This window comes from Myotis daubentonii, chromosome 5 (assembly GCF_963259705.1).
Source record: "Myotis daubentonii chromosome 5, mMyoDau2.1, whole genome shotgun sequence".
Lineage (NCBI taxonomy): Eukaryota > Metazoa > Chordata > Mammalia > Chiroptera > Vespertilionidae > Myotis > Myotis daubentonii.
The window spans coordinates 18,186,406-18,201,691 of record NC_081844.1 but is presented as its reverse complement, the minus strand read 5'-3'; the positions used below and the strand labels follow the sequence as shown (position 1 = coordinate 18,201,691).

Below are 15,286 nucleotides of genomic sequence, written 5' to 3'. Positions count from 1 at the left end.
TGTAATTAGCTATTATTAATAACTAGAGGCTTGGTGCACAAAATTCGTGCACTGGGGGGGGGCGGTTTCCCTCAGCCCGGATTGCAAGAGGGTGCAGGCCAGGCCGAGGGACCCCACCTGTGCACAATTGGGGCCAGGGAGGGACACAGGAGGTTGGCCAGCTGGAGAGGGACTGCAGGAGGGCTCCAAGGCATGTCTGGCCCTTCTGGGTTGGACTCCAGCAGCAAGCTAACCTACTAGTTGGAGCATTTGCCCTCTGGTGGTCAGTGCACATCATAGCAACTGGTTGACTGCCTGCCTCCTGGTGGTCAGTGCATGTTATAGTGAGCGGATGAGGGGCCTTAGCTTATCATTAGCATATTATGCTTTGATTGTTTGAATAGCTGACCAGACGACCGGACACTTAGCATATTAGGCTTTTATTATATAGGATAGGAAAGGAGCAAAGGAAAGGCCAGACACTATAAGCATGGCCCTCTGGGCAGCTTCACCAGAAAAGCTGCAATTTTACACTACCCAGGGAACCACTGGCCCATTCCCCACACAGATCACTGGGGAAAGGGGTCCAAGAAAGGGGAGATGGGCACATGTGCGGTAAAGTCAGGGTGACATAGAGAAGGTGCCTATCAGTCTAACCAAGAACAGAGATCACTGGCTAGAGGGGATGGAGTCAGTGCAAGCCTATGAAGATTTGGGAATACAGAGTCCCAGACAAAGGAATTCTCTCTTTGGCTCTCTTGTTCCTCTGGTTTTGCTCCTGTTTCCTTGCATTCGCCTTTTCCTAGAAGCTGCATGGCCCAGGGCCATGCAGACCCCACCCACAATGGACTGATGGACTACAGCTGGGAACACAAGCTAAGCTAGCCTGATGCTGGGTTAGTCTATACAAATATGGAATGGAAACTCTGGGCAACAGCTGGACTCTTAGCCCTGCTGAAGACACAGATGCACCTCTTTCTTGGAGGAATGAAGGGAAATGGGACCTTGGAAACTTAGGAATGTAATTTCACACAAACAAGAAACTTCCTTTTCCTGTGACATCACAAGAACCCCACTTCTATCAGCAACAGGTTGGGACATGGAGAGCTCCCTAGCAATAACAGGAGGAGAAGAAAGTAGGGGATGGAAGGGGAGAGGATGTGGGGAGAGGAGAAAGAGAGAGGAGACAGGGGGAGATGGAGAGAGAGAGAGAGAAGGAGGGAGAGACTGGAAATGGGTGCTGAATGATTTCTTGAGTAATTAAAATTGTACAGAGCAATTTAAAATCACTAAAGTATATCTCACTTAGTTAATTTGTATGTATTTGTATCTAAATAGAATTATGAACAGAAAGCAGCAGCTGATAGGATTGTTTTTCATCCCCGGGAATCTTGAAGCCTTGAAGCCCCAATGTTAGCCCCCACACACTGCTTCTGGATCTCAAGATTCCCCAGGTAGACTCAGGCCAGACTCTCCCCTCCCTCCTTTCATTCCCCCCAACAAGGTCTGAAGTTGTGCTAAAGCACCAACTTCCTAGTGCACCATGGGAAACCACTACAATTAAGTGTTTGAAGAGAAATAGAAATGACCATGGTCAGAAGAGCCAGCTATTCCCTGATCTAACAAACACATTAATAAAAAAGAACTCTGCAGAGGTTCTCAACCTGTGGGTCGCGACCCCTTTGGGGGTCGAACAACCCTTTCACAGGGGTCGCCTAAGACCATCGGAAAACACATATATAATTACATATTGTTTTTGTGATTAATTTATATTCAATTTGTAACAATGAAATTGGGGGTCACCACACCATGAGGAACTGTATTCAAGGGTCGCGGCATTAGGAAGGTTGAGAACCACTGCTCTAAGGTTTGTGAAGGGAAAATATTGCTGTGCCTGCATTGGCTGTCTCTCTTGAAAACAGTCCCTTGTTGTAGACTAAGCATGAGGAATAGTGTTAAAACAGTAAAATCCCAAGTTGGGGGGTGGGGTGAGCAGGGAAGGTTACTTTAGGGCAAATTCCTTCTCATAATCCCTGACTGACTGTGATTTACATGTGACAACAGCCAGCTCTGAAGCAACATGTGGGTTTGGCTTTGGGAACTTCCCTGTAGAATTATCTCATTTACTGGCTGTTGTTTTCACACACACAAGTGCAAAGAGACAGAAGGCCCCACCGAAATCAGTAATTGATATCAGCTGAAGCCGCTACAAAGACAATGCTTCTCGAACTTCTCTGCATATGAGAATCATCTGGGGATATTTGACAGCTGCAAGTGCCCCGCCACACCCCATATAAACTAAATGAAAGTCTCTAAGGACGGGACCCCGGCATCCGTATTTGTTAGAATCTCCCAGGTGATTCCTCTGTGCAACCAAGTCTGAGAACCATCGTCCTAAGAGGGACTTCCAGGAATGGTGACACTGAATCACAATCATAGGCTCCTGATGGAATGGGCTTCTTCCCCCACTCAAAGCAGCCACAGTGAGGGACAGGTCCTGCAGCACAGATTGCAACTGGAATCATATTATCAGACACAGCTACGTATTTATGAGCGGCAGACAGGCCCCCCCTCCTGGCTACAAGCCCAAGATCCCTAGTTTTCTAGGCTGGTTTGAGTGATTCAGACAACCAATCAACACTTGCTCAATCCAATTGTGGAGGGATTATAGCCACAGGATGTGAACGGTTTTTATTTTTGCTGAATGCAAAGGCAGGAAATGCAGCGTGCTCTCTGCAGGGAGTTGATAAATTGGTCAGAGGCTTGGGCTAAGGACTTTCTGCAGAGAATGTAACTAATTACATAAACGTTCACTTGAGAATAGATAATCAGGGTTGTGTGAGGTTAGAGAAGGGATGGAAGGCCTCATATAACCCTGATTATCTGTAAATTGGTCAAATTGTTTGGCCTTGTTTGATTATCTTGTCTCAGTTTCTCCATTCCACTTGCCAGGAATTTTCCTAGCTACTTTCCTATCTTGCCTCACTTTCAAGGACCTTCAAAATCCTTGGCATTGGAGAGTGATGATCGGACCCTTTACCTTTCTAGCCACATCTTTTTTTTTTTAATACATTTTTATTGATTTTTTATAGAGAGGAAGGGAGAGGGATAGAGAGAAACATCGATGAGAGAGAAACATCGATCAGCTGCCTCCTGCACACACTCCACCGGAGATGTGCCCACAACCAAGATACATGTCTGACCAGAATCGAACCTGGGACCCTTCAGTCCGCAGGCCGACGCTCTATCCACCGAGCCAAACCAGTTAGGGCTCCAGCCACATCTTTTAACCAACCTTCTTGTGACCCCTGCCAATGCCCCCCCCCCCACGTCTATCCCCCTCCCCAACACGAACACGGAGTTCTAGCCACACTGAACTGTTCCTGGAACTTGTTTCCCGCCTGCCTGAATGGTCTTCTCCTAGATATATGCCTCTTGGCTCATTTCCTTACCTCTATCAAGTTTCAAACATCACAGTATCGGAAGAGGCCATCTCAGAACACCCTATCTAAAGTAGTGTCACTCTGCCCTAGAGGTTTGGTTCAAGTCCGGTCAATGGCACATGCCCAGGTTGCAGGCTCGACCCCCAGTATGGGGCTGCCAGGCAGCCGATCAATGATTCTCTCTCATCATTGATGTTTCTGTCTCTCTCTCTCTCTCCCTCTCCCTTCCTCTCTGAAATCAATAAAAATATATTTTAAAAAATAAAATAGAATAGTGTCACTCTCTCTCTCTTCTCACTCTGCACCTGACATCATCGTCCTAGGAGGGACTTCCAGGAATGACACATAGATACATATGAACGTAGATGCGGAGTAGATTGTTTATTTATATAAAACTCATCTCTCCCAATAAAACACTGAGGAGGCTAAAAAGGGCTAATTCAAATGTAACCCTGATATTTTGGGGGCTAGCAGTTGGAATTCATGCCAGCAAGCTCGGTGTGCATTCTTGATGGCCTATAATTAGATCATTGCCTCCTTCCCAGAACCTGGTCTTGCAAGGCGTGTCAGGCCATAGAAACTGAACAATGAAGTGCCCTGGGGTGCGGGGAGTGGGGAGGGGGAAGGTCGTTATCTCTGGCCCCAGAACGGATCATCAACACCTGGGGGCCTTCCTGCAGGGCCACGAAGGGGGCGGGGGCGTATCTGCAAGACAAAGACTCCATCGGGATATATATAGACAGGCTCTCTGCAGTATCTTCCCTCTGATTTGGAAATGATTCTCGGAGTCCGCTGGTGTAATTAAAATAGCGTCCCTCCACTTCTTTAAAGCGTCCCTTGGTTTTCTTTGGTCTGCTGCAACAACGCAATCTCCTTAAAGATAGGAATTTGATCTTGTTTGCTTCTGCATTCCCGTTATCTATTTCTGAAACGTCGTATTCTTGTGTTTTTGCCTGGCCTTTGACACATCACCATTGCTATGCACTAAAGATATTTCTTTATGTGTCTTAGCTCTTCTAGTGGACTTCAAGCTTCCCTCTCTGCCTAGCCTAAGACAGTGCTTTGTAGATAGTCAATGCTCAAGAGACACTAACTGTTTGGACTATGTTTTTAAAAAGATATATATTATGATACAGAGTTTAAAGTATACAACTGTATAAACTAAAATTTGAATTTCTTGTTTTGTTAAAGAGTTTTAAGAATGAGTTCTCCTACAGGATCTTGGACTTTTAAGAGTTCATTTTGGGAAGAGAGCAATCCTATAAAATCCAAATTATTCTTTTAGTGACAAAGGATCTTATTCTCTTTGATATTTATTAAATGCCAACAGTACATGTAATACTTGGCATATTAGATTTTGTTTCTTTAACAAGACCAGGGATGTTATAGACCACATATTGAAAAGACTATAAAAGCTCATTGATTTAAAAACCCCCTACTTTTAAGATTTTGTGACTCAACAGGCTGGTGTGGCATGGATTGAAGTCCATGATTTAAATATATAAAGACTTTTTAAAAGAACTTTAACATCCCAAGGAAGTTGTTTAAACTATTTTGAAGTACGATACTTATAACTTCTTCAGGTTGATTTTCCAAAACTGAACTGATGCACTAATTTAAAGCATTCTTCTTTATTCACTAACTTAAGTCTTTAAGGATTTTTGGAAAGCAGGACTCTTGCCTATTTAAAATAGAGATGTCAGCCCGGACAGTGTGGCTCAGTGGTTGAGCATCGACCCATGAACCAGGAGGTCATGGTTCGGTTCCCAGATTCCCTGGTCAGGACACATGCCCGGGTTGCTGGCCTGAACCTCAGCACGAGGTGTGCAGGAGGCAGCTGATCAATGATTCTCTCATCATTGATGTTTCTATCCCTCTCTCCCTCTCCCTTCCTTACTCTGAAATCAATAAAAAAAAAACCCCAAACGTATTAAAATAAAGGTGTCATCAAGGCAAAAACTTGATCAGGGTCATGGGTTCTCAGACTGATTTGTCCAAGCAGGAACTTGCAATGGGCATGAAGAGTCTACAAATTAGTAATGGAACTTCCCCGTTCCATTAATAAAGTTTAAAGGAACTTTATTTGAACAACCTTGTCTACATCTGTATGCATTTAAAAAAAAGTAGGTAAGAAGAGTCAGAATTCACCCCTCTTACTTGTTTTGCCTTGAAATGACTATAATTTGATTTCATTTTTTTGAGAAGAAATAAACAACTCATAACAATTTTTTTGACTTTATTTTTCTATGTTTAATTAAATGGAAAGATAATATATTGTAAAAACAAACACTGGGCTGGAAATCAGGAGACTCCCCTCAACACTCCCTCAATCCTGTGTTCTCAGACAAGTTACTTCATTTCCTCTGGGCCTCAGTTTCCTCATTTGTAAAATGAGAGGTTTGGAATAGTTGAGGTCTCCAGCAGTTCTAATACTCTGTGTTGTGTCAGAAATCTGACTTCCTATCATATCTGCAATCTTTGAAGGCTTGTCTTTTCGACTTTAGTCTCCACTATTTCCTTCAAAATTCAGAGTTCAATTAAACTTTGGATATATCTTTGATTCTTTTCAGGTTTACATATTAACCCAAAGACCTATAATATGTAGGTAAGACATAACTGCAAGTAGATAAGAAGATGCTCAATATGGTATTTTAAAAATTGACTTTTAAGCCAGAAAAGTGACCTCTTGAGCATCTAATCTAATCCTACTGAAACTATTAAATGTTTTATTTCAAATATCTATAAATTGTTTTATTAAAAAGAGAGAGAGAGAGAGAGAGAGAGAACTGAACTTTACTTAAGGCCAGTCATAAAGGCCCACCTTGTTCTCTCATATTCTCTCTATTCTTTTTCTTGACTCCCTCAAAACTTGCTGTGGACTCCTTGTTTACCTATCCCTTTAAAACTCCAGACCCCTTCTTTTCCCTTGGGACAGTCCTCATTAATGAACATTTTTTTTCTATTCTAATAGACTGAATAAAATAATCTCATATCTCTGGTGTAGTTTGTCTTCAACCATAGATAGATAATAGCATGGAGTGCTAAGTGCTCTGATGAAATGGTACATGGTACTATTTTAGTTTAGGTAGTCAAGGAAGGCCTCTGTGAGGAGGTGACATTTAAACTAAGATGTACAAAGGACCTAAATAGACAGTTTTCAAAAGAGGACATTCAGAAAGCCCAGAGACATATGAAAACATGCTCCAAGTCGCTAATCATTCGAGAGATGCAAATTAAAACAACAATGAGGTATCATCTCACACCTGTCAGAATGGCTATCATCAACAAATCAACAAACGACAAGTGCTGGAGGGGATGTGGAGAAAAGGGAACACTCGTGCACTGCTGGTGGGAATGCAGACTGGCACAGCCACTATGGAAGACAGTATGGAGTTTCTTCAAAAAGCTAAAAATGGAACTCCCATTTGACCCAGTGATCCCACTTCTAGGAATATATCCCAAGAAACAAGAAACACCAATCAGTAAGGATATATGCACCCCTATGTTCATAGCAGCACAATTTACCATAGTGAAGATCTGGAAACAGCCTAAGTGCCCATCAGCAGATGAATGGGTTAGAAAACTGTGGTACATCTACACAGCGGAATACTATGCTGCAGTAAAAAAGAAGGAATTCTTACCATTTGCAACAGCATGGATGGAACTGGAGAGCATTATGCTAAGTGAAATAAGCCAGTCAATGAAAGAAAAATACCACATGATCTCACTCATTTCTGGATAATAAAGACCATTATAAACTGATGAACAAAAATAGATACAGAGGCAGAGCAGCATCGAACAGACTGTCAAACTACAGCGGGAAGGCCGGGGAGGGTTGGGGGGCAGGAGGGGGTGGTAAGAGATCAACCAAAGGACTTGTATGCATGCATATAAGCATAACCAATGGACACAAGACACTGGGGGGTAGGGGGAGCCGGGGGAATGTCAAGGAGGGGTGGGGGAAGAAACATATGTAATACTCTTTGTAATACTTTAAGCAATAAAAAAAAATAAACTAAGATGTAAATAACAGCAGAGAGCAAGCCATGGACAGAGTGAGAAGAAGAGCGGTCTAGGCAGGGCGTGGGGGCAGCCAGTGCAAATATCCTAACGTAGGAGTAAGAATGATGTTTTCCAGAAGTCTGGAGCTGGGGAGTAGAGTGGGGTTAGCACACAGTTCAACGGTCATAGGAGGCAGGAGGTTGGGAAAGAGAAGTAAACTGAAGAATGATCATGAAGGCCTTGTAGACGTGGTAAGAACATCATATTTTATTCCAAGTACAATGAGAAGCACTGGAGGCATTTAAGCAGGGGAATGACATGATCTGATTTACCTTTAAAAATATATAACTTTGGCTGCTACATGGAAAATGAATTTTATATAAGCAAGAGTAAAAGTAGGAAACTTATAGGCCATTGCAATTGTACAGGGGCTGATAGTGTCTTGGTAATGGTGGTGACGGGGAAGAGTGAATAAAAACTTTTAAGATATATTTTAGAGGTAGAGTTACTAGGACTTGCTGATGGGTTAGATGCATGGTAGTGAATAAAGGATAAAGAGGAATGAAGAATGACTTCTAGATATTGTTTTTGGCTTGAGCAACTGGTTAGATACTGGTACTAGTGGAACCCAAAAGTCTTCTGGGAGGAAACTGATTAAGATTTGTACCCAATTTTATGCCGAAACCGGTTTGGCTCGGTGGATAGAGCGTCGGCCTGCGGACTGAAAGGTCCCAGGTTCGATTCTGGTCAAAGGCATGTACCTGGGTTGTGGGCACATCCCCAGTGGGAGATGTGCAGGAGGCAGCTGATCGATGTTTCTCTCTCATCAATGTTTCTAACTCTCTATCTCTCTCCCTTCCTCTCTGTAAAAAATCAATAAAATATATATATTTTTAAAAAAGATTTGTACCCAATTTTAGATGCTAGGGGGAGTGTTCTGGGGTAGGTATTAGACTTGCTGCTAATAAGGGCATTTAAAACTCAAGAATGAATTGGAGAAAAAAATGATTGTGTTTATACTCCAAATTGGTCAAGTAAATCATAAAGATTAAAATTCATTAATGAAAATAAATGGATCAGGTACCTACTATGTGCTAGTGATTTCAGGAATCTGTTCTTGGTCCTTTACTTTTCTTATTTTTATGCAGTCCCCAGGTAATCTTGTCAACTCTCACATCTTTTTTTTTTTTTTTAATCCTCACCTGAGGATATTTTTCCATTGATTTTTAGTGGGAGAGAGACGGAAAGAGAGAAATATTGATGTGACACATTAATTGGTTGCCTCCTGTGTGGGACCTGACCAGGCCTGGGCAGGGGAGGAGCCTGCAACTGAGGTATGTGCATTTGACTGGGATTGAGCTAGGGACCCTTCAGTCCACAGGCTGACATTCTATCCACTGAGCCAAACTGGCTAGGGCAGCTCTCACATCTTTGCCTAATGCATACATGCTAATTTCAACAGATGTCCCTATCTATAGAGTCCAGTGACCTTTCCTGAGCTGTAGGGATATATGTGTAAGTGCACGTACACGTGTGTGTGTGTGTGTGTGTATTTGTATGTGCATGTGTACATAAGCCCATACAATTGTACACTGGATGTCCCACAGGTATATAAAACTAAACATGAAAAAAACCTCAGCACACTTTATCTTCTCTTGAAATATTTTTCTGCAATTCCTCCTGTGTTTGCTATTTCAGTGAATGGTAGCAAAGCCCAACCCTTCATCCACATCTAAGTAAGTTCCATTAATGCCACTTTCATCATATCATTCATATTTCTTCTGCCCCTTTACTATAACCTCAGGGTGCTCCTCTCAGATTAAAAAGGAAGACAAGGAACCAAGATGGCGGCATAGGTTAACGCCGGAGTTTGCTGCTTTGAACAACTACTTCAAAAGTGAAACTAAAAGACGGAACGGACATCACCCAGAACCACAGGAACACTGGCTGAGTGGAAGTCCTACAACTAGGAGGAAAGAGAAACGCATACGGACACTCAGAGGAGGCGCAGTGCTGAAGTCAAATTCTGAGGTGCGGAGTGCGCGGAGCGGGCTGGCGGTGAAGGGCGTGGTTGGCGTTTTCAATCGGGAGGGAGTCGCAGACTCTGAGCTCCAGATCCGGGCGAGTCTTTAGGGACCCAGACTCAAACGGGAGAAGCTGGACTGTTTGGCTTCGGTCAGAGCGAGTGCAGCTTTCTCTCCGAGCTTTGCAGCGAGTGCTGGGACTCAGAGAGGCAGAGCCCCTTGGGACAGGACTGAGAGCCGCCATAACTGCTCTCTCTGGCCCACCCTGTTGATCCTGTGCGACCCGCCCCGCCCAAGCCCTGCACAGAGGCATTTGCCGGATAGCCTCAGGCAAAGGCTAGATTAGCACCTCCCTAGAGGACAGAAGTTCTCTCACTACTGACACAGCTGATTCTCATAGCCACTTGGCCTGGAGGTCAAACCCTCCCTGGTATTAGCTACAACAATCAAGGTTTAACTATAAGACTGCGAACAAAGACCACTAGGGGGTGCACCAAGGAAGCATAACAAAATGCGGAGACAAAGAAACAGGACAAAATTGTCAATGGAAGATATAGAGTTCAGAACCACACTTTTAAGGTCTCTCAAGAACTGTTTAGAAGCCGCCGATAAACTTAATGAGATCTACAAGAAAACTAATGAGACCCTCGATGTTATATTGGGGAACCAACTAGAAATTAAGCATACATGGACTGAAATAACGAATATTATAGAGACTCCCGACAGCAGACCAGAGGAGCGCAAGAATCAAGTTAATGATTTGAAATGCGAGGAAGCAAAAAACACCCAATCGGAAAAGCAAAATGAAAAAAGAATCCAAAAATGCGAGGATAGTGTAAGGAGCCTCTGGGACAGCTTCAAGCGTACCAACATCCGAATTATAGGGGTGCCAGAAGATGAGAGAGAGCAAGATATTGAAAACCTATTTGAAGAAATAATGACAAAAAACTTCCCCCACCTGGTGAAAGAAATGGACTTACAGGTCCAAGAAGCGCGGAGAACCCCAAACAAAAGGAATCCAAAGAGGACCACACCAAGACACATCATAATTAAAATGCCAAGAGCAAAAGATAAAGAGAGAATCTTAAAAGCAGCAAGAGAAAGAAACTCAGTTACCTACAAGGGAATACCCATACGACTGTCAGCTGACTTCTCAACAGAAACTTTGCAGGCCAGAAGGGAGTGGCAAGAAATATTCAAAGTGATGAATACCAAGAACCTACAACCAAGATTACTTTATCCAGCAAAGCTATCATTCAGAATTGAAGGTCAGATAAAGAGCTTCACAGATAAGGAAAAGCTAAAGGAGTTCATCACCACCAAACCAGGATTATATGAAATGCTGAAAGGTATCCTTTAAGAAGAGGAAGAGGAAGAAGAAGGTAAAGATACAAATTATGAACAACAAATATGCATCTATCAACAAGTGAATCTAAGAATCAAGTGAATAAATAATCTGATGAACAGAATGAACTGGTGATTATAATAGAATCAGGGACATAGAAAGGGAATGGACTGACTATTCTTGGGGGGGGAAAGGGGTGTGGGAGATGCGGGAAGAGACTGGACAAAAATCGTGCACCTATGGATGAGGACAGTGGGTGGGGAGTGAGGGCGGAGGGTGGGGTGGGAACTGGGAGGAGGGGAGTTATGGGGGGGAAAAAGAGGAACAAATGTAATAATCTGAACAATAAAGATTTAATTAAAAAAATAAATAAATAAAAAGGAAGACAAAATTATGATTACATGAAGATAAATTATGTATCTGAAAACCCTAATGTAATCAACTGATATTTTATTTTATTCAATAAAAAATTCAGTATGGTGGCTGGGGGTAAATTTAATAAAACCAAAAGTCTATAGCTTTCATATGTACAAACACAAGTTGGATTTTAAAATAAACCACTCTGTTTACAACAAGCAAGAAAAATGTTCAAATATCTAGGTATTAGTTCAACAAGGAATAAGAATAGATTTTAAAGTTATTATTTTGGACACAAATGCAGATGAACAAATGGAACGACATACCACGCTCTTGATTAGGAATGTTGATTTGAGATCATAAAAATATATTTTATCCCCAAATTAATCAATGGATTTTATGTGAAGCCAATAAACATACCAATAAGATTTTTTAACAAGAAAAAAAAAATCACAGAAAAGTACCGAGAGCCTCGTCCCAGATCCAGCGCCCGCACCCCAGGCCGGTCACCTGTGGTGGCCAAAGGTGATTGCAGTTGCTCAGGTATGAAGAGCCTCTCCTAGGGGTGTGTGGGGCCCCGGTATTCCAAGTGGTCATTTTGGAATTCCAGTGCTTTCAGGTAATTCTGCCCCAGAAGTTTACTGAATGGGCGAGAATCGTCTCTGAAGCGAACAGCTCCACGCGCTGCTGAGACGCACCCAGCTTCCTCACTCTGTGGCTCCAGCGGATTATAAAACCCGTTCCGGGGTTTCAGCTGCTGGTTTGTTTTCTTGTGTGTTTTTGCACAGAGAAAAGCCCAACGCCTTGTGTGGTCCTGTTGGAATTTGGACTTGCCATGAGGTGTTGAAGCCTTGTTTCATGCTGGAAGCTGGTCCATCCTTGCTGCTTGACACAGTTGCTGCAGGGAAGAAACATTTGCACAGCATATGTTTCAAGGGACCTGGCATATAGGGCATACTGTTCTTAATATATTTGTTCCCCTTCTTAGCGCTATGTGTTTTAACCAAGGTCACCTCTCCGAGAAAGGTTGTTTCCCAGGTGGGGATTTTTCCCTGGAGTTAGGGAGGGAATAAAACCCCTTAACTAAGTGCCAGGCGGGTAATTGATCACTTTAACTACGAACAATCGAGCTTAAGCTACATAATCTTTACTTAGGATAATCTCCTTCAATTACTTCCTTATAGCTTAATAGAACAATAGAGTAACCTTGGAATGGAGATAAGAAACGCCTTAACCTTTGGAATAGAATGGATAGGATTAAAATCAACTGGTATAAATACAGATGTAACAGGACAATAGACACAGAACTTGGCTGGAGATCCTGGCTAGAGAACCTGGCTAGGCTGCTGATCAACTGAACACTGTCTCCGTGTCATTCTGACTCCGTCCACACCTTTGGGAACCCCTGGACCTGCTGGGGTTGGACCCCAACAGTTTCATTGAGTTGGAGAGACTGGACCTAAATGGCACAGTATGACTTTGCTCCAGCCTGGCTTAATTTTCCCACTCCGCCATCATCAACAAAGTCCTCATTGAATTTTAAGAAGCATTCTGAACACTTTCCATGGACAAAAAATCGTTATAATGTGAGTTGTCGACGACACAACTCTTCAGACAGCTTTGACTCTGGTATTGGATGTCCCAGTGGAGGTAACTTTGGAAGGAAAGAAAAAAATGGATGGCGTACGCATGGGAGAAATGGCACTGAAAACATAAGTCATTGCGGGGCATACCATGGCGGGAGTGCCCGTTCTCGGAGCAGCATTTTCCATTCTGGAAAAGGCCAAGGACTGCACGACAACAACACCCCTGACAGTGAGCCAGGGAGGAAGGAAGACAGGAGAGAACGCAGACAGTTTGAGGCTGAGGATTTTCCGTCTTTAAATCCTGAACATGAGAGAGAACCAAATCAAAATAGGTCTTTAGCTGCTGGCGTATGGGAGTACCCTTGGAACCCCACATCTGGAGCTCCCAAGATGCTGGTCATTAAGAAAGGCACGGCCAAGGGCTTGCAGCTGTCCGGGTGCCCCGCCGGAGGGGCTCCCCTGTCCCAGCCAGTGAAGAACGGGACTGGCCCCAGTGTTTATAAAGGCCTGGTCCCTAAGCCTGCTGCTCTGCCCATAAAACCTACACAATGGAAAAGCCAAACTAAAGAAAATAAAGTTGGGACTTCTTTCTCTCATGAGTCTACATATGGTGTTGGCAACTTCAATTCTTGTAAATCAACAGCCAAGAATTTTAGTCCATCAACAACGACAGTGAAAGAGTGTAATCGCTCAAATTCCTCTTCACCTGTTGACAAACTTAATCAGCAGCCTCGTCTAACCAAGCTGACACGAATGCGCACTGATAAGAAGAGCGAGTTTCTGAAGGCGTTAAAACGGGACAGAGTGGAGGAGGAGCATGAGGATGAAAGCCATGCTGGCTCCGAGAAGGATGAAGACTCATTTAATTTGCGTAACAGCAATAATACTCACCAAGACAGAGATATAAACCGGAACTTTGATGAAAATGAAATTCCACAAGAGAATGGCAATGCCTCGGTTATTTCCCAGCAGATCATTCGGTCCTCAACCTTCCCACCGACGGATGTTCTTTCAAGTTCCCTTGAGGCAGAACACAGATTGTTGAAGGAGATGGGCTGGCAAGAAGACAGTGAAAACGATGAAACGTGTGCTCCCTTAACTGAGGATGAAATGAGAGAATTCCAAGTTATTAGTGAACAGTTGCAGAAGAATGGTCTGAGGAAAAATGGTATTTTGAAAAATGGCCTGATCTGTGACTTCAAGTTTGGACCCTGGAAAAGCAGCATTTTCCACCCCACGATTGAGAACGACGACACGGAGACGAGCAGCAGCGACACGTCCGATGACGATGACCTGTGAGGTCCCAGCACCTCCGAGGTCTCGTGCGGCCCGTCCTTGTGCAGCCGGGGGAGTGTCAAGTGAAGAACTATAATTTATGTAGTAAACGCCCCATTAGAGGAGTTTTGGGGGGACTTCAGTATGAAGAAAACCAAGAATGCTGTGTTGAGCTGTGTTGAACATACTTTCTTTGTACATGGATGTTGGAGAAATGAGGCCTGTGGTGGACCAGCGTGGACTCTGCATCACCACAGCATTTCTCTGACTAGTAATGTGACGATGTAACAGATGAGATGTTCTCATTTAATAATAAAAATTGTGTAATGTTTTTCAAAGCTTCTATCTTAAAATGTCTGGGTCTTAAGAAAAAAGGCAGCTTACACTGCTTGCAGAGCCTCTCTCTTCGTACAATGGAAATCCTCAACCCACTTTGTGCGCCCCACCCCAAAAGACAACGTAGCATGTCGGCTAAACTGGAGCAAAGTGCACTCAGACATTCACCCCCGAGCTCCGCTGTCGTACTATCACCTTCTAAAGCATACGCTGCTCTTTAGCCATGTGTCATTCCCTAACTTACAGGAAAGACTCGCCACACTTTCTTCCAAATTTTAAGACGTGGTTTTCAAGAGCTTTAGTTGGGGATGTTGTCAGACCAGGATTTTCAGAGTTGATGGAAAGAGTTGTTGTGGGAAAACTTATTTTGATAAATTATTACATGAGCAGAAAAACTGATCACTGACTGGATCTGTCCCCAACATGGAAATAAACCTGATTTTCAGGAAAAAAAAATCACATTTCTAAAAATCACATGGAAAACAAACAAGTAAGAATAAGAAGAAAGATTCTGAAAAATAATAGAAATCATGTTTGGTTAGAGAGTTGTCCCGATATGCCAAGGTTGTGGGTTCGATCCCCAGTCAGGGTACTTACAAGAATTGACCAGTGAATGCATAGGTGGATAGAGCAGCAAGTCGATGTCTCTGTCTAAGAAAAAACTGTGCCAGATATTAAAATATATGATAGAGCTAAGAGTAATTAAAATAGTGTTGTCTGATACATGAGAAGTCAGATCAATGGGAACAAAAAGACTTGGGGGGGGGCAGGTTCCTCAGCCCGGCCTGTGCCCCCTCGCAGTCTGGGACCCCTCGGGGGATGACCACCTGCTGGCTTAGGCCTGCTCCCCAGGGGGTTGAACCTAAGCTGGCAATCAGACATCCCTCTGGCAGCCTGGCAGCCCTCGGGGGATGTCCACTTGCCAGCGGGGAGCAGACC

The 15,286-nt window shown here is 43.4% G+C and overlaps 1 protein-coding gene across 1 annotated transcript; it reads left to right on the top strand.

Annotated features, from left to right (window-relative positions):
• The first annotated feature begins 12,582 nt into the window (after window positions 1-12,582).
• On the top strand, window positions 12,583-14,349 carry LOC132234754 (vasculin-like). Its single transcript, XM_059696057.1, has one exon. It carries the CDS (start codon window positions 12,614-12,616, stop codon window positions 14,033-14,035), a length of 1,422 nt encoding a protein of 473 aa, XP_059552040.1. The 5' UTR covers window positions 12,583-12,613; the 3' UTR covers window positions 14,036-14,349.
• Window positions 14,350-15,286: the final 937 nt, after the last annotated feature.

Excerpts from the sequence above, each read along its gene's own strand:
- LOC132234754 (XM_059696057.1), top strand. The coding sequence starts at position 12,614 with ATGGCACAGTATGACTTTGCTCCAGCCTGGCTTAATTTTCCCACTCCG.